General features: G+C 57.2%; 3 protein-coding genes across 3 annotated transcripts; all 3 read left to right on the top strand.

The window, feature by feature from the left end:
- Positions 1-324: 324 nt before the first annotated feature.
- On the top strand, positions 325-3,087 carry DUSP2 (dual specificity phosphatase 2). The gene is made up of 4 exons (XM_019660080.1): positions 325-1,048; positions 1,132-1,253; positions 1,487-1,706; positions 1,886-3,087. The coding sequence occupies exons 1-4, from the start codon at positions 661-663 to the stop codon at positions 2,098-2,100; spliced, it is 945 nt and encodes a 314-aa protein (XP_019515625.1). The 5' UTR covers positions 325-660; the 3' UTR covers positions 2,101-3,087.
- Positions 2,030-17,411, top strand: ASTL (astacin like metalloendopeptidase). The gene is made up of 10 exons (XM_019660079.1): positions 2,030-2,112; positions 6,518-6,618; positions 7,203-7,322; positions 9,013-9,074; positions 10,323-10,413; positions 11,257-11,374; positions 12,130-12,311; positions 15,289-15,370; positions 15,460-15,614; positions 16,019-17,411. Exons 2-10 carry the CDS (start codon positions 6,573-6,575, stop codon positions 16,423-16,425), a joined length of 1,263 nt encoding a protein of 420 aa, XP_019515624.1. The 5' UTR covers positions 2,030-2,112; positions 6,518-6,572; the 3' UTR covers positions 16,426-17,411.
- Positions 17,412-22,377: 4,966 nt separating this feature from the next.
- ADRA2B (adrenoceptor alpha 2B) lies at positions 22,378-25,586 on the top strand. Its single transcript, XM_019660077.1, has one exon. It carries the CDS (start codon positions 22,399-22,401, stop codon positions 23,731-23,733), a length of 1,335 nt encoding a protein of 444 aa, XP_019515622.1. The 5' UTR covers positions 22,378-22,398; the 3' UTR covers positions 23,734-25,586.
- The last annotated feature ends 396 nt before the right edge of the window (positions 25,587-25,982 follow it).

Genomic DNA, 25,982 nt, shown 5'->3' with positions numbered 1-25,982 from the left:
ACACACACACACACACACACACACACACACACACACACACACACAAGCTGGAGTTCTCCTCACTCAGACGCACAGGGTCTTGAAATGGGGGAGGGGATGGGAAAATCAAGCCCTTCCTGCCTAAGATCTCCAAGTAGGAGAGAGACAGTGTACCCTCCAGTGCAGAAATCACCGGTGACAGCAAGCATGTCGATTTTGTGTCAGATTCCTCGCGGGGAACATCCTGGGAGGGACAGGGAAAAGGAAGCGCAAGCAGGGCAAAGGGCACCGCGGCCCGAAGTCCGTGGGGAGTTGGATGTGCATCTGAGAAGCCATCCACGAGGACTGAGCAGCGCGCGCTTCCAGGTTGTGGCGCAAGGAGGGAGCGGGAGGGTGTTTGGGCCCCACTGCCCCTGGCACACACCGTTTCTCAGGAGCTGGTCCCCCGTCCTCCCCCAGCGCACCAGTCCCCAGTCCCGGGCCGCCCCGCCTGCGCCCGCGTTAGGTCGCGGGGGCGGCGCCGGCGCCTTCCTGTTCTGCCTTGTATGGTGACCCGGGGGCCGGGCCAGGCTACTTAAGGCCGGACTGCCGGGGCGCCTTAGTAGACGGCGGAGCTGCGCGGAGAGCCAAGGGAGCGGGAGGAGCGGGGAGCGAGGGGAAGCGCTAGAAGAAGACGGTGTTATGGGGCTGGAGGCGGTGAGCGAGCTGGAGTGCGAGACGCTGGGCGCGCTGCTGCGGGAGCCGCGGGAGGCCGAGCGGACGCTGCTGCTCGACTGCCGCCCCTTCCTGGCCTTCTGCCGGCGCCACGTGCGCGCCGCGCGGCCGGTGCCCTGGAACGCCATGCTGCGGCGCCGCGCGCGTGGCCCGTCCGCCGCCGTCCTCGCCTGCCTGGTGCCCGACCGCGCGCTTCGGGCGCGGCTGGCCCGCGGGGAGCTGGCGCGCGCTGTAGTGCTGGACCAGGCTGGCACCTCTCTGGCCGCGCTGCCGCCCGACGGCCCGGCCCGAGTGCTACTGGCCGCGCTGCTGCAGGAGACCCGCGCCGGACCCGCTGCCGTGTGCTTCCTGCGAGGTGAGCACCCGGCCCTCCCGCGAAACGTGCCCGTGCCCTCCTCGCCCAGCCCTCCCATCAACCGTGTCTGTCCCTCCCCGCAGGAGGTTTCGAGGCCTTCCAGGCCTGCTGTCCCGACCTGTGCTCTGAGTCCCCTGCCCCGGCGATGCCGCCTGCTGGTGTTGAAAACAGCCGCTCAGACTCCAGGGCTCCCTTCTATGACCAGGTTGGTTGAGATCAGGGCTCCTGTCACTGTCCTGTGTGTGCCTGGCATGGGTGACTCCTGAGTGCCTCTGTTGGTCTGTGGATGTCTGCAGCCTATTTTGGGGCTGCGGGGATAAGGGAAACGTGTGTATCTGTGAGTGTCTGTCTCTGTGTCCCCTTGTGTTCTCATACTCTCGAGTCTGATCTGGGCAGGCCTGGGCAGAGCTGACCTCACCCGCCCCTCTCCTCCTCCAGGGTGGCCCGGTGGAGATCTTGCCCTACCTGTTCCTGGGCAGCTGCAGCCACTCATCGGACCTGCAGGGGCTGCAGGCCTGCGGTATCACCGCTGTTCTCAACGTCTCCGCCAGCTGCCCCAACCACTTTGAGGGCCTTCTGCGCTACAAGAGTATCCCCGTGGAGGACAGCCAGGTGGTGGAGATCAGTGCCTGGTTCCAGGAGGCCATAGGCTTCATTGGTAGGAGGGGCCCCAACACTGGGACTGGGGTGGGGAACGAGGGGGTAAGGCCCAGGGCAAGGCCCAGGGTGGGGACTGGAGAGGACCTCAGCCCCAGGGCAGGATGGGCTTAGGGGAGGAACTGGGGCCTGGTCTCCCTGCGCACCTTCCCACCTGAGCCCCACCCATCTTCCTTGCAGACTCGGTGAAGGACAGCGGGGGCCGGGTGCTGGTGCACTGCCAGGCGGGCATCTCACGCTCGGCCACTATCTGTCTGGCATACCTCATACAGAGCCACCGCGTGCGGCTAGACGAGGCTTTTGACTTTGTTAAGCAACGGCGGGGGGTCATCTCCCCCAACTTCAGTTTCATGGGGCAGCTGCTACAGTTTGAGACTCAGGTCCTGTGTCACTGAGGCAGGGCCAAGGTACACACTGCTGCGGGTCCCTGGGGAGCTGAGGGACAGCTGGACTCCCCTCAGACCCCACAGTCAGTCTCCCTCACCTCAGGAATAGCTTCCCCTTCCTCGGAGCTTGCTCCCGAGTGGGAGCGCTGGGAGTGCAGGGATCCAGGACTCTCTCATCTGGTGCTCTTCTGCTAGGGGTCCAAGGGCCGGCCCTCATTCAGGGATGAGAATGGAGGCTTTGTCTGCTTCCCTCCTCTTCCATCCTCTGGCAGAAACTAACTGGACTCTACACGGGTGGACCCACTGGTCCCACCACCATTTTGAAGCTCTTGGCAGCCTGAGAGCCCCAAGGAAACAAGCTGTGACAACCAGGAGCCTCGTCTGGGGATGGCACACCCCGAGGCCTAGAACCTGAGCCTCTGGGGCGCTGGGCTAGAGAAGTGACGCGTCCCGTGTGTGTGGATCTCTTGCGTGTGTTTTGTGAGCATTGCAGGCTGGTGTTGGCGCTGACAAGTTATTTGTGTTCAATTGACATTTAACACTCCCTCCCCCACTTCCTGCCAGCCTTGTGGGTGGGGCCTGGAAACTTAGCACTTTATATTTATACAGAATCTTGAGGATGTGTCAATAAAATACTGTTTTTAAAAAACAACTCAAGCCGATTCATCTTAAGGCAATGCCTGGGGAAATGCTCCAAAGCTGTTAAGCAGAACTCACTTTTCTTTGTGCAGAGGGCGAGGGGGACTGTGAGGGAAGAAGGTGAGGTGGGCCCTCCTGCTCTGGGCCCCAGCTCTCCTGTACTGGTGGCCTTTCCAGGGCAGTGTCCTGTCTCAGCTAAGAGAGGTGGTTTCTGGGAGGTTGGCTCCAGCCTATTCCTGTTACTGGCTTTGATCCTGTGTCCAGGACTCAACTGGCCCCATCCACATGCTCCACTTCGTTTTGGGAGCACATGGATGGGTGTATGTGTGTGTGTGTGTGTGTGTGTGTGTGTGTGTGTGTGTGCGCGCATGCACCCATGTGTGTGGTGGTCCTATGGGTGTGGATGTCTTGGTTTTGGCCTGCACACACCTACATTCATATGTATGTTGGTGTTCTATATCCTGCATGTGTTTGCGTGTGCCCATGTGTGTGGCTCCCTGTGGCTGTGTGCATGTGTCAGGCCTCCACTTGCCCACCATGGAGCAGCACAGCCTCTCCCTTCCACATCCCCAGGCTGGGCCCCCAGGTCTCAGAATGCCTGTCCATGCTAGGGCCAATGGCAGCCCATTCCAGAGCTTGTCCCCAGAAGGCAGGTGGCCTGGTGTCTGGTACGAAGGACTTGTCACCTGGGATGGGCTTCATTGCTCTTCACACCAACCCAACTAGTGTGTCTTTACTGAATGTTGGTTACGAGCCCGGAATGTCCAGGGAGAATGAGGTATCGGGAGATACGAGACAGGGCCCAGCCAAGCCAGAGTGGAGGGTGCCTGCCGAGGCTGCCAGAGCGGTTCCACCCGGAGGCCGTGAGGATGGCTCTGTGAGAGCCCATCCTGCTTCAGCCTCCACTCTGACGCTCCCTGACACTCAGGCAGTGGGAGTGTCATCTCACTAACTGTATTTAGTCCTTCCAAACTCAGCTCAAGGGTCCCCCTGCAGAACGCCGTCTCTTACTCGGGGCACTCTGAGTGCCTGGGGGGCACACCTCAGTGGGGCAGTGGAGTTTGTTTACTTATTTATTTCTTAGATTTTGACTATTTGGTTATTTTTCTTTTATATTTTTTATTTCTATCTTAAATTGACAGGGTAGCTTTTAATGGTTAGGGGGGCCAGTTTTGCTTTACCTCGCTGTATTTCAGTTTCCTTGTCTGTAAAATGGGGTTTTGTCATTAGCCCCCACCTGTCAGGGTGCTACTGGGAATTACACAGTGAATCCATGTCAAGCTCCTGCACCCGCACCTAGCAGGTGCTCAGGAAGTGTTAGCTCCCAATGGCCCAAGAGGTGAAGGTTTTCAGGTGTGTAATTGTGCCTTTTGTCCCGGTTGGATCTCACGAGGGCAGGGCCTGCAGTCTGATCAGCCCTGTGCCTGGAGTCTGGCACAGGTGGACACTCTCTAAGAGGCCCAGTCAGGGACGAATACTGTGTGGCCTTTGTTTGGACCTGCCCACAACCTCAAGCCCAGCTCGGGTGGGTGAGGGGCACCTGGGGCCCTGAGTCCCTGGGCCTTCGCACACAGCAGGACTGGGGTTGAAGCCCCAGTTCACCCCACCTACTTCATCCCATCCTATGTCTACCTCACCCCACCCCAACCCACCCCTCCTTCCACTCTACCCTCCTTTCCTGGGTTTTCAAGTTCCTCTTCCTTCCTCCCTCCCTCCCTTCCTTCCTTCCTTCCTTTTTATTTGTTATTAAATTTTAATTGTGCTAAATATATATATAACACAAAATTTACCATCTTTACTATTTTTTTTTTAAGATTTTTATTGGGGAATTGGGGGAAGGGGAACAGACATGTTGCTGTCCTTTTGTTCTTCAGTCTAGTTGTGGAGGACATTGCTTCACTGGCCCAAGTTGGCACCATCATTGCGCTCTTCCTGGGGGAGGCAGATCAGTCGCCGGCTTCTGGACGGCCGCTCATGGCGGCTTGAGAGCTGCTCATGCTGGCTGCTAACTACACACGGTAGCCCATGGCAACCCACTGCCGCAGGGGCTGCAGCCTACGCTGTCGCCGGCGACTCATAGCAGCCCAGCTCCAGGTTGAGCTGTTGTTCAGCATCTTAGCTGTAGAGGGCAGTGTCACTGGCCCTCATCTGTGGGATCAGAACTGGGGCCCTCTGGCATCCCAAGCCAGCTCTTAACCAATGCACCACTCAGCTGGCCCCCATATTTACTATTTTTAAGTGTACAGTTAAGTAATGTTAAGTGTATTCACATTGTCGTGCAATGGAGTTCCAGCACTCTTTTCATCTTGTAAGACTGACTCTATCTCCATTAAACAACAACTCCCATACCCCTGCTCCAGCCCCTGGCAGCCACCACCCACATCTGTCTCAGAATCTACTCTATGTACCTTCTATCAGTCCATCATACAGTGCCTGTCTTGTGACAAGCTTATTTCACTCAGCATAATGTCCTCAAGATGAACAGCATTTCTTAATGAAGAATCTGTTTCTGTACCCAAACACGGTGATTATTGATTATTAGGATGATTTTATGAAGGGTCAGCTCTGTGCCTCTTCACGTGTTAGTACGTACGCTGCCTGGCAGCAGGGCCACCTGTCTCATCACATTCTCCCTGTGATTTGATTCCTATTTTTATTTTTTAAATCTTTTCTTTTTAAAATTTATAGTGGTAACATTGGTTAATAACATGAGATACATTTCAGGTGTGCAACATTATGATTCTATATCTGTGTACTCTAGTGTGTGTGCTCACCACCAGAAGTGTAGTTTCCTTCCCTTACCATATTTTTTACCCTTTTCACCCTTCCCTGTTTCATTCCTATTTTTTGAGAAATGCTGGATTCTAGGCAAGGCAGGATGAGGTGCTTGTCAACAATAGCTGGTGACTTTGGTTCTGTGGCTTTCCCTCCACTGGGCATTGGTGGTGTTGGGGGTGTGTGTCCCCAAACTCTTCGCCTCCAGGGTTTAAATCCTGGTGGGCCCCTTGGTGACTATATTCTGAGGATGGGCCTTTTCAGAAGCCAAGGGGTTCAGAGGGGCAGGACTAGAGACAAGGAGCTTTAGTTTCTGAATCTGTAAAATAGGGATAAATGCCGATTTTGCAAGGCTGTTGTGGGGAAAGCAAGGTAGCGTCCATATGAGGCTCTAGGTATCCAAGAGTTCCCCCTTCCCATGGCAGGCTGCTCTGGGACGTTGGTTGTACCTGGCGTTCAGCTGGTGAACTTTCACTGAATCCCGCACTTGTCTACTTTATATATATGAAAATAAAAGCTTATATCAATGTAGTGACCTTTCTTCCACAGGTAGACTGGGGGGGGACGGGGGGGGCAGGGTGGTGCACCTCAGAATCTCAGGAGGCTTCCCCTCTACCCTTGCATCTGAGCACAGGTTGGGTCAGGAAGGGGGTCTCCCCAGTTGGAGGATGAGGTCCCTCCAGGGCTTGGCCTTCTGTGATGTTTCTCTGCCCCCTGGTGGTGGGAGGGGAACTCAGAAGAGGCACCCAACCCCCACTGCAGTGGACTACCTGCCCCAGGGTGCCTTGTGCCCCATTTCTCCCCACCTGCTCACCCACTTTAGCCAGGCCAGGAAGGATCTGACCAGGGGTCCAGAAGGCTTGGGCCTGGGCTGGGGGTGAGGAACACTGGCCGGAGTGGGCAGGGCTGCAGGTGGAGTTAGTTGGGGAGGGGCTACAGGTGGGGGCTGGAGAAGCTGCTATTTAAGGAAGAGTGATTCTAACTCCTTAGTTAGGCTGCCTCCTCCTGCCAGGATTCCAGCTCCTGCTGGCTGACTGGCTAGCCGGCCCACCATAGACAGCACAAGCATGGGAGGCCTCTGGCCATGGCTGCTGGGTCTGTTCTCTCTGCCAGGTAAGCGGTTGCCTCACCTTCCTGTTTTGACTCCAGGTTGCAGTGCTCTCTCTGAATTGGTCTGAATGGTTCAAAAATGGGCTCTCCAGGAGTGTTCCTAGAATCAGCTCCTGGGGCCCCCAAGGGGAGGCCCCCAGGGAGCAGAGGGCCTGCCTGGCAGGAGATGGCAGGTGTGGCACTCCAGGCTCCTTGTTCTGCTGGACAGACCAAGCTTCCCCAGGCTGAGACCGGTTGCCTCAGCCTAAGCTGAGAAGGGGGCTGTGGGGCAGGGTCTGAGGCTGGCCTGCACCTGCCATCAGTGTTGGAGCCTGAGGCCTGTCCCTGCCGCTCCTTCCTGCCGCCCCCCTTTCCTCAGACACAGATCCTCAGAGCTCAGGGCTGCCTTTTGGATCCCCTTCCTCAGTGCGGTCTTGGCCTCAGCACCAGGGGGGGCTGGCGGGGCGGCCAGGGAGGCTCCCAGTACCCCTTGCAGGTGGCCTCCCTTAGTGAAGGGCCTGGGTCTTGTGGTCTGACCCCACCCCCACCCCGTGTCCTGTGGTCCTCTCACCAATGGTGGCACTTCGGGCCCTGTGTGTCTGGGCCAGGCTGGATCCTAGGAGCACCCTCCAGCTGCTCAGGAGCCTGTGGGAGCAGCTTCTCAGGAGGCCTCACCCCTGAGGAGACCCAGATGTCTTGGGACAAGGACATCCCTGCGATTAACCAAGGTGAGGGTGCCATGTCTTGTCGTGGGGTGGTGGCGTATGACAATGCCCATGTGATGGGGTGAGAACTGTGTTGAGTGCTCAGATGGGCAGAAGAAGCTGAGAGGAAACATGGAGCTTACTTGTGGGCATTAGTGAGCAGTGGTTCTTCCCTCAGCTTCTCCCAAGTCTTTCTGTATCTTTACCGGGTTGTTACTTTTATAGGAGTGGGGGAAAGCATAGGTTTTTCTAAATGGCCTGATAAAAGCATGGGTCCCTGGGACTCTCCACGTCTGGTGTTGAGCTCTGTCATTGATGGCCGCTTGAAAACATGTCAGCTACCTGGTTCAGGTGGGAGGGGACGAACTGGGGGTACAGACCCAAAGAAGCACAAGGCTCAGGGCATCTCTAAGGGTGGTCTCAGGTGGAAAATAGAATGTGTAGATGCTCTGGGACCATGCTGGCAGAACTGGGGTTCATTATTGGAGTGGAAGCCTTGGGGGAATGGGGTGACCTTGCCCTGGAAGGATGGGTCTCTTGCAGATGTAGTAGCCACCATAGGATCTGTCCCCCTTCTTTCTCTATGAGCCACCCTGGAGACCCAGCTCTGCTGAGATGGAGCAGGGCAGGGTGCCTCCTGGTCAACGTACCTGCCTGGGGGTAGCCAGACCCAATCAGAGGCTTCCTTCAGATGCCGTGGAGACCCTCTCAGCCACTGCTGCTGGGTACCTAACAATTACATATTGGTGAGGTTCCTGTAGCAGCTGTCAGTCAGTTGAAGCATCCCGTCCCAGCTGCGGAGAATATTGGCTGCAGACGCCTCCCAGCTGAAGGTCCTAGGCCAGGGATACTTGGAAGCTGCTTGCTCCCTGCCCAGGGGACCGCAGTGACTCATGGGGACCTGGGCCTGGCCCCTGCCTCAAGGTGGGACAAGTCTGCAGTGCCATGGGGGCCTGTAGCTCCCATGGAAGCAGGTTGAGGCTGCCCCCCAGCTGGGTCCAGCTCTTCTCAGGCACTCTCCAGCTTTCCTTAATCCCTCAGAAATCACTTCCACATGCCTCCTGCCTCAGGCTCTGCTTCCAAGGCCCCAACCTCAGGCACCTGCTGGTGTAAGACCCTCTTCCCAGATTCCTCATGGGGCTGAGACCTTAGGGAAGAGGCTGAGGAGAAGGGCTGCAGCTATGGCAGGGGTTGGAGGGAGGAGGGGAGAGAAGCCGAGATGGGGGTGGGGGTGTGAGCCAGGCTCCTGGGAACCAGTGTTCAACCTTCTCCTACTTGGGGCAAGTTGGAATTTCTGTCACCTGCCGCTGCAAGGGTCCTGAATACCACACAGAGGGGCGGCGGGGAGGGAGGGGCGGTGTTCTGATGAGTGTGGCTTGGGCCTGGGTGGAGGATGAAGGAAGAAAAAGCTGGAAGAAAGGCTGCTCCCAACACAAGAGGCAGGAGTTGGGATGAGATTGTGTGGGCCATGGGAGCACTGGACTGTGTTTGAGCAAAGGGAGGGTGTGGTCTGGCTGAGAAGCATCACACATTTTAGCCTGGGGCTCAGCAGACCGTGTGACTCGCGCGAGGCCACACAGCCTCAGTGCCCAGGGGAGCTTTGGCTCCAGATGCAGGGGTTGCCTGGCCTAGCAGCCAGGGCCTCTGCTGGGCCTTCCTGACAGCTTGTGTTGTGAGGACCTGAGCCCACCCATATCCCTCCCTTTCTTACCAGGGCTCATCCCTGAGGAAACCCCAGAGAGCAGCTTCCTCCTGGAAGGGGATATCCTCCGGCCTGTGAGTGAGTGGGTGTAAATAACCTCACAGATAGTGGTTGGGGCCTTTGAGCCCCTCCCACCCACCAGGTGTCATGGGGTGTGACCTGGGAGGGATCCCTCCTTGTTACTCATAGCTTCATAGACAGACACCTCTTCTTGCAAAGTCAGAGTGAATGTTCTATTAGGAATAGCCAGCCTGAGGGCTAAGGGAGGGTAACATCTAGAGTGGTGGCCTGGCAGTACTTCCTGAAGGAGGCGCTTTGAGCCAGCTAGGTACCCTGTGCAGGGGGGTGCTCATGAGGTATTGGGATGAAGGGAGAGAAGCACAGGTCGGCAGGGCAGTGGGGTGGGCTGGAGGGAGGTGTTAGTGCTGAACATCATGGGGGTGGGGGAGGGCAAGGGCAGCTGGCCTGGGGAGGACAGAACCAGGAGTAATGCAGATGGGTGGCAGGGATGGAGGGCAGGGTCAGAAAGGGAGCAGGCTGGATGGGAATCGGGGCAACTTGCCAGTGGAAAAGGGAACACACTGTGTTCAGGAGAGCAGCGCTGTCTTTTAGGAGACTAGGGACAGCAGAAGGCTCTAGAACAGGACAGAGACCTGGTGACAGCAAGGCTGTTCTATGGTTTGGAGGCCGCCCAGGGATGGTGCAGCGTGAGGCTGGGCGGAGCCCTAGGGTCAAGGCAAGGCAGACAGGCCAGAGCGACACCCCTACTCCCCATTACCCGGCAAGTTTGGGGGTAAGATCAGAATCCGATAAAGCCTTTGGCCGGTGGGGCAGGACATGCCAGGTGAAGTGAAGCCTGTGCTTCAAAGGGTTTTGGTCGGTGGGAGACAGCATAAAGGAGCTGTCATGGCCAGGGGTGTTGCCTTACAATCAGGCCATGATGACCCTGCTCCCATCAGCTTTCCACCGCACATTCAGGGTGCTCTGATGCTGCTGTGCTCTGGGCAGGGGCTGCCACGGGGGCTCTGAGCACTTCTGAACTAGTCCTCCTGAGGCGCTGGGACTCTGGCCAGCACATAGGGACCAGTGTTTAGTTTATCGGCTTCATAGAGTCAAGTCGCAATTCTGTGTTATGCAGCACAAAAGCTTGTGCTGTGCACCGTAATTCACATTGCTGACTTTCCAGCTTCTACGCCATTCCTAATGGTCTCCTGACCCTCACATGCGTGGGGCCTGCCATTCATATCTTCAGGGTAGCCCAAGGTGTGGCACCCTCGGTGGCAGGAAGCGTGGCTGGCTTGAACTCTGCCCTCTCTTCTCAGAGTCCCTTCCGCCTGTTGTCAGCTACCAGCAACAAGTGGCCCAAAAATGGGGGTGTTGTGGAGATCCCCTTCCTACTCTCCAGCAAATATGGTAAGTGAGCACTGGGAGCCTGGCTCTGCGGCCTCGCCCCCCCACCCCTGTTCACCTTGCAGCCTATGCTCCTCTCTAGGTTTTTCCCTCTTCCTCTACTTCCCCACACCCCCTCCACCAGCACCACCCAGAGAGCCCTTCCACCAGCAGCCCCCCCTTATTTATTATTCTTTTTTAGCTGAGCCATCCTGCCACCTGTTGGCAGCTCAGCTAGGCTGGGACTCAAACCGCTGTTGCTCAGAGCTCTCACTCTTGAGCAAGCTCTAGTGGCCTAATGGATGAGGCATTGGCCTCCTAAGCCCCCCCTTTTTTAAAATAAAGGAGATGTGGTACATATTTACAATGTAATACTAAACTATGAAAAAGACGACAGTGAACTTTACAACAACATGGATGGATCTTGAGAGTATCCTGCTCAGTGAAATAAGTCAGAAGGAAAAGGACAAAAACCATACGATTTTACTAATGTGGGATACAAAACAAAAAGTAACAAATGAATTAACAAAATAAACAAAAAAACTCAGACACAGAAGCCCTTTTATTCTAAGGGCCTTTTGAGCGGGGAGGGTTAAGATCCTGGAAGAGCTGATGGGAAGGTACGTCTAGGGACTAACTGATCCATTCTGAGACCAAAGGTTCCAGGGGGCATGACCTATCCAAGGTCCCACAGCCAGGGTCTGTCTGGAGCCTAGCTGTCTTCCCCCAACATGATCATGCTGCCCTTTCTTGGCACTCCACGTTGGGAGTGATTTGAAGCTCAGTTCCCGCCCCACATGCAGACTTCCAGGGCATACAAGGGCTCAGGGGCTTGGCTGGGGCATCAGCAGGGTGTCCCTTCCCCAGATGAGCCCAGCCGCCAGGTCATCCTGCAGGCATTTGCTGAGTTTGAACGCTTCACGTGCATCAGGTTTGTTGCCTACCATGGCCAGAGAGACTTCATCTCCATCATCCCCATGTCTGGGTGAGTGCTCCTGGGTGTGTGCAGGCATGTGCAGGGTGAGCTCCTCAGCTTTTTCTGGGTTCAGCCTGGAATGACCTAAGCCATTGTCTAAAACCGATTTCTCTTGCCAATCTGCCCCAGTCCAAATCCCCTTGCTCACTATGAGTGACTTGCTTGACATGAGATGGCCCTTGGGCCAGAAGGTAGGGCAGGGAGCGGGAGCGGGAGTGGGGAGAGGGAGGGGGTAGTTAGGTGTGTGACCCTCCTTTATGAAGCCCTCATCTCCAGGAGACCTCATGACCTGGTGGGTGAGTGCAGGTGTGGCGGGACAGACCTGGCCTCGGGTCTGGGTTCCACAATGCAGGAGCCACCTGACTCTGGGTCAGTCCCTTAACTTTTGAGCCTCTTCTGCTTTCTCTCTGAAATGAAGGGGATGCCATACCTGCTTCCTAGATTCTCAGGGGCCTAAGCTAATATGCATGACAGCTTTGATTCAGGTCTGCCCTGGGGGTACTTTCACTTAAAGAGCTTCTTGTGTTAACTAGGTAATGTCAGCTCTCACCTCCTCCTTGCAGCCCAGGCTGGTAATAGGGCTGCAGTACACCCATTTTCCAGAAGGCCAGGCAGTGAAGGGACTTGGGGACAACAAGCCTGGGACTAGAGTCCAGGGAGGTGATCACATGTTGGTCTCATCCATCCTTGGGAGGGGAGGGGCTGGGCCTGCCCTGGCTTGCTCTAGGCCACTCCCCACCTGGCTCCCTATCATGGCCCCGCAGGTGCTTCTCTGGTGTGGGGCGCAGTGGAGGGATGCAGGTGGTGTCTCTGGCACCCACCTGTCTCCAGAAGGGCATGGGCATCGTCCTGCATGAGCTCATGCATGTGCTTGGCTTCTGGCATGAGCATGCACGGGCTGACCGTGACAACTATATCCATGTCAACTGGAACGAGATCCTCCCAGGTAAGCCAGGTGGTGCACAGGCCAGGCTGGGCCTGGGAGTCCATGGAGAGAGGGCAACACATGTGGGCCAGGCCCGAGGAGGTGCCTGGCTTTTGGAAGTTGTCCATCTTCTCCTACCATCTGCCTGTCTCCCATGGGGTAGGTGGGGTGCCCCTGCTCTCTGAGACCTGGGAAGTGGCCTGGATGCTGCTGCTCTGGGCTCTAAGCCTCCACCTGTCCACCGGAAGTCACCCTGGGCAGGGGCATCACTTCTCATGGACGTTGTTGGTTACCCTGAGGATGGGTTGGTGGTATCCTAGGACCCTAGGGTCATGCGCTGGACACCACTGTGTGGGTGGGGGTGAGACCACTGTGTGGGTGGGTGGGAGTGTTCTGGCTGCAGGGCCTGAGCCCAGCAGAGGCCTGGAGGTAGTGGGCTGCATGCGCCCAGTGTGAGAGGCAGGCAGCAGAGGGCAGTGCTGTAGGGGCTCAGTGCCTGTGACGGGGGCACTGGTGGGCACGTGGGATGGAGGACGCATGGAGAAGCTGGTCTGGGGAGTGAGTCACTGTACCAGATGCCAGTGAGGAGCAACTGTGTTCTGGGAATGGTGCTGAGTGCAGGGGGTTTGATCCTGGTCCTGGGGGGACCCTGCCCTCATGGGGGGACAGCCTGATTCAGGAGGTAAGAGGAATAGAGACAACTGCTTTGTGAGGGTGGGGAGTGGAGGAGGTGCATGGTCAGGAGTTTGGTTTGGGGTGTGGAAGCGGAGGGGAGGACCTGGAAGGCTTCCTGCAAGTGGAGGGCTTCTGGTGTGAGGACCTCCTCGGCCGCTGCTGCTGTGGGTGTCTGAGATAAGAGACCAGCATCATGGAGCCCCAGAGAAGGGGTGCCCTGGGGCGACAGGGATAGCCCCTTACATGGGGAATGGAGATTGGAGGTTAGAATTAGTCTAGGGAAGTGTGTGTGTGTGTGTGTGTGTGTGTGTGTGTGTGTGTGTGTGAGTGATGATAGTAACTCTGTACCCTGAAAACAGATTATAATCCTTCCGAGTGTTCATAGAATACTTATGAAAGTTTACCATGTGACAGCATAAAAACTTGCAATTTGAAAAAAGTGGAGTTAATACAAATGTTTTGATCATGATGTAAAATAGAAAGTAGAAATAACAAATCAAACCCCCAAATTTCTTCCACTTGGAAATTAAAGTTAAAAACCAAACAGCAAACTTTTCTCTTAGCTCTGGGATTAAAGAAATTGCAGGAATTAAAAAAAAATTATGAAAACACATTAGAACCAATGGTTCACAGCTAAAGCAAGGCTCAGGGAAAATGTGTAGACTTAACTTGGATCGAAATGTTTACTTTGTTCTATTTAAGAAAAAATAAAGGAAAGCAGGAGGGAGCTAATGAAGGTAAAAGCAGAAATTAATGAGTTAGGAAACAAACAGCACTAACAAATTCAAGAGCTGTTTCTTAAACAATAAAATAGGTTAAAACACCTGCTACTGTAATGGGGAAAAATTGCTTGAGAATGGAAAAAAATGAGAAGATATTTATATTTAATATATACAGAACAGACTCTGCTAGGATACACAAACTAATAATAGTAATTAACTGTGGAGTGGGGAAGTGGGGTCTCAGAAGGGGGATGGAGTGGGAGACTTACTATGTATCTTAAGCTTTTGATTTTTGGAACCAGATGAATATATTGCCTATTCCAAATTACGTTGAACAACATAAGCGTTTTTATTTTTATTTTTATTTTTTTTAAGATTTTTTTTTTATTTGGGAATTGGGGGGTTGGGAACAGTGCTGGGGAATTGGGGGAAGGGGAACAGACAAGTTGCTGTCGTTTTGTTCTTCAGTCTAGTTGTGGAGGATGTTGCTTCACTGGCCCAAGTTGGCACCATCATTGCGCTCTTCCTAGGCGAGGCAGATCAGTCGCCGGCTTCTGGACGGCCGCTCACTGTGGCTGCTGGCCACTCACGCTGGCTGCTGGCTACACACGGTAGCCCATGGCAACCCACTGCCACAGGGACTGCAGCCTACGCTGTCGCCGGCGACTCATAGCAGCCCAGCTCCAGGTTGAGCTGTTGTTCAGCATCTTAGCTGTAGAGGGGCAGCGTCACTGGCCCTCATATGTGGGATCCGAACCGGGGCCTTCTGGCATCCCAAGCGAGTTCTTAACCATCGCGCCACTCGGCCGGCCCAAGCGTTTTTAAAAGGAAGAAATAAGCAGTCTCTAGGGGCAGGTATTTCAGGTTGTGATGGAATGCCATTTGATTGGTGGTGAAGGGGCAGCTGGTGAGCAAGGGAGGGTGACCATGGGGGAGGGTGTGGAAGTGGCTGGGCTTGGGGGTGTTGGGGGGATTGGGGAGCAATCCAGAGGCTGCAGCTCTTCTTTCAGAGTCTTTCTAAAGGGCAGGAGAGACGTCTGGGGAGGGAAGCTTGCCCTCCCAGGCCTGGAGCACCCAGGTGACAGGGAGAAGTGGGTGCTCTGGCCAGCGGGGCAGTGCTGACTCCGAACCTGGGCGTGGGTGCTATTGGCCCAAAGCAGGAAGAACAGGTGGGAGGTGGGTGAGGAGTAGGCACTGCATCTCGCTGGCAGGGGGTGTACAAGACCCTCTGAGAGTGGGTGAGTTTGTGGATGCTGTAGATTATACAGACAGGTCTCATACAAGGTGAGCTTGAGAGGAGGAGGAGAAGGAGGAAAGGTAGAAAGAATGCTTAGGAGGCAATGGTAGGCAAGCTGTGAGGTCCCTGTGATATCACATTACCTGGTACAGGTCTGGACCCCTCCCAGGGCAGAAGGCAGTAGGCAGTGAAGGAAGGAAGGAGACAGGAACCAGGGACCAGTGGTGGTGGGTAGGCGGGGGGTAGAGGGAAGCACATTTGGTTGTAGTTTTGGACCCCTCAGCTTAGGTATCTGTAAGTTCCCAGAAGCCCCCTATCCCCCTATCTACCTGCCCTCTTTCCCCATCAACAAGTACTTTTTCAGGCTTTGAAATCAACTTCATCAAATCTCGGAGCAGCAACATGCTGGTACCCTATGACTATGCATCCATAATGCACTATGGGAGGTGAGGCCTTTTCCTTTTCTTCCTCCTTCTGCACTGCCTGGCCAGCCCTGCTGTGATCTGGACTCAGACCCCTGCCTGCTGGGTTCCAGGCTTGCCTTCAGCCGGCGCGGGCTGCCCACCATCACACCGCTCTGGGCCCCCAGTGACCACATCGGCCAGCGATGGAACCTGAGCACCTCGGACATTACACGGGTCCTCTGGCTTTATGAATGCAGCCCGAGCGGCCCTGGCCCCCATGGGAGAGGTGAGTGATGGGGGCAGAGTGATTTGAGGAACCTGGAGAGGTTCTGGTACTAAGGTAATGTTGATGGAGGTGACGTAGTGGGAGATGAGGTGGCAGAGGTGAGCAGAGCAAGATCAGTAGGGGCTAACCAAGGCAACTAGTTATCCATTTAAGAAAAAACAGATTCCTAACTCACATCATGCACAAATAAATTCCAGGGGTATATAAGACTTGCATGTAAATGGAAAAACTCGAAAGCGTCTAAAAGGTAGTGGGCAGTGGCTCAGCAGGGTCATGGCAGGTCATGCGATCAGGAGAGCAGCCCTTTACCCTGTGCATGGAGCTGAGGGCGGCCCTAGCCCTCCACAGCTAGCCACACGCTCCCACCGTGGTTGCGGAACATGACCCACTCTTTCCTGCTCCAGGGTTCCAGGCCGATGGCAAGGGCGGGAGCCCCCCTCCTGCCTCTCGACCACATCTGCAGCGGCTGTTGGAGGCGTTATTGGCAGAGTCCAGGGGCCCTGACCCCAGTGACTCCAGGGCTGCAGAGAGCCCACAGGGGCGGGAGCCCCCTGCCCTGGAGAAGTTCAGTGTGGAGGCCTCTGCAAAGCAGCCTCAGGCCCCAGCCTCCTCCCCAAGCTCAAGGCCAGGCACAGGTGCTCCTGGTCTTGCCCTGGAGCAGTCACAGTCGGCCCCAGTGCCAACTGTACCCCCAGCCCCATCTCTAGAAGCAGAAGACCAGCCAGTACCTCTCCAGGCTGCCTGGGGGGACCTAGTTCTGGGTCACTTCAGGGGGATGCCTAGAGGTGGAGCCTGTGGCTTCTGTCCCTAAGTGGGGAGTGTGTCCTGTCACCAGAGCAGCTGGGTCTTGTAAACCTTGGCCCCTCTGGGCAACATCCCTGTCTTCCAGCGCCAGTCTGGCCTCCCCCTCTGCCCTGTCCTTCCCCATCAGTTCCCCCAAGGGCTCCTGGGGATGGAGGGGCCTTCTAGGTCTGTCGAGGAGGAGGCAGGCCTGTTGGAGATACCTGGCTCTGTCTGCTGTTATGGATGTTGAGATTGGGAGGTGACATTCTCCAGGCTCCAGAGACTGGGTCTGGAAGGGTGAGGAAGAAGGTTCCAGCCTTGAAGACTGAAGTCCTGTAGCTGAGGCCCAGCCCCCCAGCATAGAATAACAGTACTGCCCCCACCTCTCCCTCAGGCGAGGACTTGGGGGGACACCTGTGGCTGGGATCCTGGGAACACTGGCCTGCATCTGCAACCCCCAGTCCTGCTCTCCAGGAGCCCCGCTCCCTCCCCTGCAGTGCAGGAAGGCTCCAGGGCCAGCAGGTGCCCCCCATGGGACGTGAGGGGGAGCTGGAGGCGCTCTAAGACTACACACTGGGGAACTCGTGAGGATCCTGAATGCAAGACCTGGAGCTCCTCTCCACCTGCGTTCTATTTCCAGGAGCCTTGTTCCCTGCCCTGCCTGTACCCCCAACCTCTCCCAGTACCCCTCACTTTCCCCGACACCCCCCACCTCCCGGGACTTGGCCAGAGGAGGCGCTGGAAGGTGGACAGGGGTAGGGGGTGGTTACCCTGTTTGTCCTCCTTCAACCAAGCTCCACTCCTCCTCCTCACTAGCTGGCCTCCTCTGTGAGGGCTGTTCCAAGAGTGAAGAACTTCCCGGGGCGCCAGTGAGCAGGCCAGGAGCCCTGGTCTGGCTGCAGTGTTCTGTAGCCAGGGGTGGGAGGGAGCAGGAGCCCCAGCCCCAGCGCCGTCCCAGTGAGGCCTCAGGTGTTTGGGGGGAGACAGAAATAAAGTGGGGTACTTGTTCCAGGATTTGGACTCTGGGCTGTGCTGATTACGATTACCACCCTCCTCAACCCATCCCCACCCCCCAACACCCACCCTGGGTGGGCCCTCAGCTGGTCATACCCATTTCCAGAGGAGGAGTGGGGGCTGTGCATTCTGGAGGTTGGGGCAACCACGCCTGTGACTGGATGCAGGGGCGAGAGGACCACTTAGAGCACTGAGAACGGAGCAGAGTGGCAGGGCTCAGGAGAGTGGTTATGCTAAATCTGAGGCTGTTGGACTTGGAATGAGTGGGTGGGTCAGGGAGTGTGGGGTGAATGAGCCTGGAGTTCGGGGCATGTTGGGGAGTCACCAGCACTGCTGAGGTGGGCGCCGTCGTGGGGCAAGATGTAATCACCCAGCAAGAGTTCTGGTACAGAAGGAAAGGGTCCCAGGGATGAACCTGGTGCTGTGTCTCTGAGCATGGGGTTCCTCAGTCTCAGCATCATTAGCGTATGTGCCAGATAATTCTTTGCTGCGTGGGGCTGTCCTGTATGTTGTAAGATGCTCAGCAGCGTCTTAGCCCTCTACTGACCAGATGCCAGTAGCGACCGCCTTCCCCCTGCTGTGACAGTAAAAAATGTCTCCAGACATTGCCAAATGTCCCTTGCAGGGGAAAGAGCAAAAACTGGTCTCAGTGAAAATTACCGATTTAGAGTTTGGGAGAAGAAAAGGGGACTGAGAAGGGGTGCCCAGTAAGGAGGGAGCAGAACCTGCAGAGTTCCAAGGGCAGGGAGTGGCATGGGGTCATGGATAACAGACCAGGAGAAGATTCAGCGGAGGGGTAAAGAGAGAATGTGAGGGACTAGAGACAGTGACATGGCAGCAAACAGTTGGAGAAGGTGGCAGCTGCAGGGGGCAGACAGGGCTTCCTAAGGAGTGGGCTGCCCTGCAGAGTGACCACTGGAGAGGGGATAATGGAAGGAGCAGGGGGCTGGGGACATGAGAGGGCTTGGGGTCTGGGACACACCCAAAGGACTTGCCCTATGAGGGACATGGGGCTCAGATGCAGGTGCCAGCAGGGAGAAGATCCTGTCTGATGGCCTGGGGGCTGAGAGGCAGGGAGAGGACAGTGAAAGGGAAGCCGATTCTGAAGAGAGGGAACCAAGCTCTAAGAAAGTCTGCAGACTTGTGGTCAGGAGTTGAAAGTGAGGCCCGTCGATAGAGTGAGTGTTCTGCTCCAGAAAAGGCAGCCACTGGTCAGAGGCAGAGAGAGAGAGTGGTGGATGATTTAGTTCTGTCCAGGGCTGGGGTTTGTCAGGCAAGTGTGATGGAGGGAGAGAAGATGACTGACTGACATTAGAGAGCAAGGCTCGAGGGTCCGGGAAGCGGGGAGGTTGGGGCATACAGAGTTGTCTGGGAGGAAGGGTCCCAGGGACTTCAGCGGCTGGGGCTTCAGGGGACAGACAGCCTAGGGGTGAAGTCCTGTTGGGGACCAGCCTGGTGGGCTCTGAGCTGCTGGAGCCCTGGCCCAGCAGGACCTGGGGCCAGTCTCATCTGTCAGGCCTGCAGAAGAACTGGCTCCAGGGCTTCTGGCTAAAATGGCGCAGCCTTTGCCTCACTCTCACAACCAGGGATAGGACAACTGTATCCTTTCTTTGGGAAAGATGATACTAGGTCACTTTTCCCTCATGTGCCCCTTTTACAAGGATATCCCTTGAGGGCACCATTATTTGGGCACTACCTGAGAAAGGCTCCTGTGTATGTTATCCATCCATTGACACCTGTGCTGCTGCCCCTCACCATTCACCAATCTCAGCCAGGTATTGGGGACAGAGAAGGGACAGTGGTGCTGTGTGCAGAGTCAGGGAATGTGGAGAACAGGATAGCTCCCTCTGCCTGAGAGGGCGCTGACAGGTGAGTGGAACTTGAAGAGAGAGTGGGGCCCACCAAGCACAGAAGGAAGGGCGAGGAGGGTGTTTCTGGAAGAGCAAACAGCAGCTAGAAAGGACTGGAGCCAGGGGAGCTCAGGGCATGTCCAGGGGCCAAAATGTGGCCTGGTGGGGCCAGTGCCTGTCACTGCCTCCTCTCTTGGCACACGTGGCTGCGTATGCTCTGGTTGTAGGTCTGGGACTAAACTCAGGCAGTCCTGGCAGAATGGGGTGACTGTTAAAAGTCGGATCTACTTGAAGCAAGCCCTGGACTCTGATTCAGACAGGGCTGGGTGGGGCAGGCAGCCGGAAGGTGTGTAGGGAGATGGTGAGCTGTGGAGAGGAGCTGGTATCCGGTTATGTAATGGCCCCCACCACCCCCAAAACCAGAGGCATGTCCTGGGGGGGGTGTGGCTGGGAGATGGCATCAGGTGACACAGAGCCTGGGGCAGTGACTGAGCCTCACGGGTGCTTGCAGACTGCCCCTGGCTGTCCCCTCCTGGGCTGGTGCCCAGCAGGGCCTGGTGCTGGGTAGAGCAGGAGCTGCCCCTTCAGGGAAGGCCCAGGTGAGAACCCCTCAGTGGGGACTTGCAGGGTGGGGAGGATGGGGCAGGGGAGGGAGTAGAGCAGCTCTAGCCTCAGTTCCTGCAGAGTCCTGGACGCCTGGCCTTTTAAAGAAAATGGGTGGGAGACAAAGGCTGATGCTGGAAACATCACTAGGCCCCCACCCTGAGTATGATTGGAGAGGGTGAAATAATGGTTCTTTTCAAGCCTGTTTGGGTGGCCAGGGCGCTCAGACTGCATGACCAGGGAACAAGGACAAGCAGGAATTTGCTAAAGTGGCTGCTCCCCAGGCTCCAATGGCCACCCCTCCATGCTTCCTCAAGGAAGGGGTTACTGAGACCTCTCCAGCCCTGGCAACTATGGGTCCACTCCCTGCCCAACCCAGTCCAGTGAGTGGGGAAGATGCATCCATAAAACCTGCCTCTGGAGGGGGCAAGAGAGGTTGGCTGCCCCCTCTGAACCTAGCCTAGGCAACTGGATTCACTCAGCTGACACTCTCTTCTAACAGAGGGGCTGGGTAGGCTGGTAGGAGGCAGGGACAGCCAGGGATCAAGGAGGAACACCCCTCCTCGCCTGCACCGTGTCGCTGAGGGGTCTGAGGTATCACCCATCTAAGCCTGGGTAGGGAAGAGTCATTGTCTGTGGGCGTGGAGAGAGGTCGTGCTCCCTGCTCCAACGAGGATGGAGGTGGCAGGAAGAAAGGTCCAGTGGGTACGCTGGCTTAAGGCAGGTCCTGTGGCGCAGCCCTACTTTTCTAGGCGGATTGATGCTCATTTACACAGAGGATGTCGTGCAGAGCTGTGCACTAGAAATACAAGGCCAGCCTCTATGCTGGGGTGATAGCATGAGGGGCTCCAGAAGCGGCAGGGAAATAAGTCGCCCCTGAGGCTGCCCAGGCTGGCCCTGGTGGCAGTGGCCATAGGGACAGTGGGTAGGGACAGGGTGCCTGAGGGACAGTCGTGGCTCCGCAACTCTTCGATGCCAGGATGGGGAAGGGCGGGGTGTGTGCTTAGTGGGAAATTTCTTACCCCAACTCTTCCTACCGCCACCTAAGAGGGGCGCGCAGCGTGCATGTGGACAGTCAGCGGGACTGGAGAAGGAGCAAGGGAAGCTCCTCCCTCACAGCTGCCTCTGAGACCCGCTTTTCCCCTGAGACCCCCCACTAGGTCTTGCTCTGCGCTAGGAGATGTCCTCTTCCTATTGGTCAGGAGGTTGAGTTTACCCAGCGCCCCACTTACCCCAAACAAACCCTTGCCTGCGTCTCCGTTCTTCTGAGATTTGAGACCAACAAAGCTTTCCTCTTACCTCTTTGCCCTTAATGGAGGAAACCAAGGCAGCTGCAGGAGAAACAGGTCAGCTGAAGCCATAAATCTCCGAGCACTCACCTGCCTCACCGACCTGGAGTATTTCAGGCGCCAGGGTCCCGGCGAGGACGCGGTGTTTCCGCGGATCGCGGGCGGCGGCAGGGGGCGCTCGTCGTCTGGCCAAGCGCACTTCCCAGGTCTCCGCAGGCCCGACGGGCCCCAGTTCGGGCGAGAATGCATTTGGGGACGGGGTTCGAGGCAGTCTCCCCCCTCCGCCACCCCCTCCGCTTGGCTTCTTTCTTCTCGGACGCTGGTATGGTTGTGGTTTATTGTGCTCCGGCTCCCAACACCCCCCCCCTCCTTGGGGTTCTTGGGCGACGGGAGCAGCGATCCACTCGCGCCCACCATTCTAACCTCGGGGGCTCAGCCCCAGCCCCGCAGTCTGCAGGGGAGAGGTCCCCCTCCGTGCCCGCGGCCTCACCCGCGCAGCGTCCCTGATCCCCGCGCCCACTCACCATTCCTCTCTCGCTAGCATCCTTCCCAGCATCCCTAAGGCCCCAGATGTGGGGCCCCTTGAATCCCCGCGCACCGAGGCTGGGGAAAGGGATGGGGGCGCTGGGGCGGAGGTGGGGCGCGGGGAGGCTGCAGGCCCTTGTCCTCAGTGCGGCGCCCCTCCACCCAGCCGTGGCTTGCTGCCCTTCCCGCGCACGCCCTGCACCCGCACCGCCCAGCGCCCGCCCCGCCTCCTGCTCCCGCCTCCAGTCTCCTCCCTGCTGCAGCCGCGGCTCAGCTCCCCAATCCCCTGCGGTGGCGGGCTGCCTGCAGGCGCTGCTCCGGGCCGGAGCCTCCGCGCCTCCTCCGAGAAAGGGCGACGCGCCCCCGGTGGCCTGAGGGCCCTGCGCCCCCGCGTGCGTCCAACTGCCTCGAGGGGAGAGGGAGCAGCTTTTCCCGGTCCCGAGCGGGGCGGGGACGGCAGTGGGACAACTTGGAAAACTTCTCTGGGGCAGACGGCCGGGACGCCGGACGCTGGTGGAATAGGATGTAGGAGAGCGGTGGCTGGCCCCGGGCGTTCCCCAACCTCCTGGGTCTCGCTCGACCTGGCCATGGGGCTCCAGCGCCCTCAGCGCCGCCCGGGGTGCGACCCCATCGTCTAGCCGCGCTGGGTGGTACATCGCTGTCGCCGGCTGTGCTCGCGCTGGGCGAGCAGGGCCGCATCTGGCCGCGTCCGGCCCCGCCATGGACCACCAGGAGCCCTACTCGGTGCAGGCCACAGCTGCCATCGCTGCGGTCATCACCTTCCTCATTCTCTTCACCATCTTCGGCAACGCACTGGTCATCCTGGCGGTGTTGACGAGTCGCTCGCTCCGTGCCCCGCAGAACCTGTTCCTGGTGTCGTTGGCCGCAGCTGATATCCTGGTGGCCACGCTCATCATCCCTTTTTCGCTGGCCAATGAGCTGCTAGGCTACTGGTACTTCCGGCGCACTTGGTGCGAGTTGTACCTGGCACTCGACGTGCTCTTCTGTACCTCGTCCATCGTGCACCTGTGCGCCATCAGCCTGGACCGCTATTGGGCCGTGAGCCGCGCTCTGGAGTACAACTCCAAGCGCACCCCGCGCCGCATCAAGTGCATCATCCTCACCGTGTGGCTCATCGCAGCTGTCATCTCGCTGCCGCCCCTCGTCTATAAGGATGACCCCGGCCCCCAGCCCCGCGGGCGCCCACAGTGCAAGCTCAACCAAGAGGCCTGGTACATCCTGGCCTCCAGCATCGGGTCCTTCTTTGCACCCTGCCTCATCATGATCCTCGTGTACCTGCGCATCTACCTGATCGCCAAACGCAGCCACCGCAGAGGTCCCAGGGCCAAGGGGGGCCCTGGGGAGGGTGAGTCTAAGCAGCACCGCCGGGTCCCTAGGGGAGCATCAGCCAAACTGTCAACCCTGACCTCTCATCAGGCTGCTTCCGGAGAGGCCAATGGACACTCCAAGCCCAATGGGAAGAAGGAGCAGGGGGAGACCCTTGAAGATTCTGGGAGCCCTACCTTGCCACCCACCTGGCCTGCCCTTCCCCATGCAGGCCAGGGTCCGAAGGAAGGAGTTTGTGGAGTGTCTCCAGAGGAGGAAGCTGGTGAGGAAGAGGAGGATGAGTGTGAGCCTCAGGTCTTGCCAGCGTCCCCTGCCTCAGCTTGCAGCCCACCCCTGCAGCAGCCACAGGGCTCCAGGGTGCTGGCCACCCTGCGTGGCCAGGTGCTGCTGGGCAGGGGCATGGGCGCTGCAGGTGGGCAGTGGTGGCGTCGGCGGGCTCAGCTGACCCGAGAGAAGCGGTTCACCTTTGTGCTGGCGGTGGTCATCGGCGTCTTCGTGCTCTGTTGGTTCCCCTTCTTCTTCAGCTACAGCCTGGGTGCCATCTGCCCACAGCACTGCAAGGTGCCCCATGGCCTTTTCCAGTTCTTCTTCTGGATTGGTTACTGCAACAGCTCGCTGAACCCTGTCATCTACACCATCTTCAACCAGGACTTCCGCCGTGCCTTCCGAAGGATCCTTTGCCGCCAGTGGACCCAGACGGCCTGGTGAGCCGCCTGCCCACTGCCCTTATGGGATTGGTGCCAGGTGGCACCAGGGCCACTCTGCTTCCTGCCCTGTCTTATGTGGCCACTTCCCTGGGGCTTTTTGGTCCCTTCCCAGGTCCTGTAGGTCTCATCTTGGGAGCCCCTGGGAGCGATGGGGACACGGGTGCTGTTCAAAGGGTCCAGCTGAAGCCTCCCCCTGCTGGCTTGGCTGTGGGGGGACATCTTCCATGCCTGAACGCAGACAGATGGAGAAGGCTTGGACCGTCCTGAGTGTGGCCGAGGCCAGGCTGGGGTACAGCACCTCCTTCCCAGAACACCAGACCCTTGCCAGCTGATGGGTGGGCTTCCCTTCCTCGAGGACCCTGTGTTCCCTGGAAGGCCACTTTCTTGTGGTAGTTTGCTTCCTTCTCACCTCCCTGGTAAAGAGCAGGAAGCCAGCCTTCCACTCTCCCCAGGAGGGCCTGCTGCTGAGGAGGAGGCAGAAATGATGGCCTGTGGTCCCCATCAAGCGCTGGGTGGGGTTTTATGTGCAGGCCCTGTCTCTGGACCCTTCTTCCCTTTTCCCCTGCTTTTGGATTCATAGCTCCTTTGAAGGCCAGAACTGTGGACTGTTTCCCACCTCCACCTTTTGGGGAGAAGGGTGGGCTCGTGGATGCCTCGGTGGGGGGTTCTGGAGGCCTGGCCTCTGCCTCAACAGGACATCCCTGATCACTAGCATTCACCCCCTGCAAAATCCGGGGCGACAATAGCTTGCCACCTACTTGCTGCAGGGAGATGAAAGGCACTGCAGAAATCTTTGAGCTCCATGGGGAAACTCGCTAAAGGACAAGAAAATGTAATTATGTGGTGATATAAAAATCCCCTTTCTCTGTGTTTACCACCACCTGTCTTCCTGTAGACTTTTGTTCTGTGCCTGGAGTGTATGAATTCCTACCCCAAACTGGAAGTGGGGAGTGGCAGACAGAACCACTATTTCAGTTAAAGGATTGCTTTGAGAATGTGTTCCTGTGCCCGCAGAGGCTTGAGTTATTATGCTGCATGACAAGTTCTTGACATTTCACCTGCAACACCAAGAGGGTTTTTCGTGGCTTGGGCCAATGGGGGATAGGTCTTTTGTCATCAAGCAGGCAGACTGTTTCCCCAAGGTAGCTAAAAATACCCACACTCTGGGAATGGTCTGACATGAGATCCTGTGGCCAGTGACAGAGCTCCTAGGCAGGGTACAGGGCTGGAGCAGGTGAGCAAGGGCCCCGTGGATCCCTGGGGGAACCTCTCACTGGTATGCAAGGCAAGGCTCCAAGCCCCAAATGTGTCCCTGTGATGCACAACTGATCCTGTCCCGGGTGGATGCCTACTCGCCCCCTCTGACCCAGCCATGTGGCTTCACCCCACTGACAGGTCTCCAGGGGCCTCACCCTCCTGGTTATCTCCCCCATCCCAGATGCTGGCACACAGACAATTGGGACAAGAAGGATGTTTCCTAGTGTTCCCCGTGGAGAGTGCCTGACTTCAAGCTGGGGGTAGGGCTGAGCAGCAGGGCACTGTTGGCACTTTGATGAACCTGGCCAGAATGGGAGGAGTGCTGAGAGTGTTTTCTGGGGTAGAGAGAATGGAGGGGACCAATGAGAGCCCCTCCTTGGGTGGGGGGCTATCCAGCTCATCCCATAGTGTCAGTGTGAGGACAGGGCATTGCCCTGGAGTGGAACTGGGGAGGTGGCCCAGAGGAGGGGCTGTCTTGTGACATCTGCTGATTGGTCTCGCATGTGCCCTGGGGGACCCCTGCTATTATTGCCTGTGGCCCCCTTGTTGTGATATGCAGGTGTGGTTTTTTTTTTTAAGTCTGAGCTATTTTGTCAATAAAGGATATTTTTTAATAAGCACACTGTGTCCTCATTGCCCAAGGGTTGCAGGGAGTAGTTGTTCCTCATTTACACTTATTATCCTTCCCAAGGCCAGTTGCCCTCCCCTCCTCCAGGTGTGGCTGGCTGGTGCCCACCCAGCTGCCTGCCTCCTTTGTCCACTCATCAATCCCTTATTCCTCATTACAAGTCAGTGGGAGTGGGAAGTGGCCATAGGAGCCTGAGACTGACTGCTTGGAGAAGCTGGAAGTGGGGGGGGCTTCCGAGAGGAGGTGGCCTTTGGGCTGGGTCTTGGGGGAAGAGCAGGAGTACACCCAGAGGCAAGATAGGAAGATGTTTTGGGCAGGGGAACAGCACTTACAAAGGCTGCTATGTGGGTGGATTTGACAGTTTG

The sequence above is a fragment of the Hipposideros armiger genome, unplaced genomic scaffold (genome assembly GCF_001890085.2).
Source record: "Hipposideros armiger isolate ML-2016 unplaced genomic scaffold, ASM189008v1 scaffold_310, whole genome shotgun sequence".
NCBI classification, from domain to species: Eukaryota; Metazoa; Chordata; class Mammalia; order Chiroptera; family Hipposideridae; genus Hipposideros; species Hipposideros armiger.
The sequence above is the reverse complement of the archived record's forward strand: the minus strand, read 5'-3'. Positions and strand labels throughout refer to the sequence as shown.

Excerpts from the sequence above, each read along its gene's own strand:
- DUSP2 (XM_019660080.1), top strand. The coding sequence starts at position 661 with ATGGGGCTGGAGGCGGTGAGCGAGCTGGAGTGCGAGACGCTGGGCGCG. Across the intron at positions 1,049-1,131 it reads TGCCGTGTGCTTCCTGCGAG|GAGGTTTCGAGGCCTTCCAG; the intron begins GTGAGCACCCGG and ends CCCTCCCCGCAG. Across the intron at positions 1,254-1,486 it reads GGGCTCCCTTCTATGACCAG|GGTGGCCCGGTGGAGATCTT; the intron begins GTTGGTTGAGAT and ends CTCCTCCTCCAG.
- ASTL (XM_019660079.1), top strand. The coding sequence starts at position 6,573 with ATGGGAGGCCTCTGGCCATGGCTGCTGGGTCTGTTCTCTCTGCCAG. Across the intron at positions 7,323-9,012 it reads CATCCCTGCGATTAACCAAG|GGCTCATCCCTGAGGAAACC; the intron begins GTGAGGGTGCCA and ends CTTTCTTACCAG. Across the intron at positions 15,615-16,018 it reads CCCTGGCCCCCATGGGAGAG|GGTTCCAGGCCGATGGCAAG; the intron begins GTGAGTGATGGG and ends TTCCTGCTCCAG.
- ADRA2B (XM_019660077.1), top strand. The coding sequence starts at position 22,399 with ATGGACCACCAGGAGCCCTACTCGGTGCAGGCCACAGCTGCCATCGCT.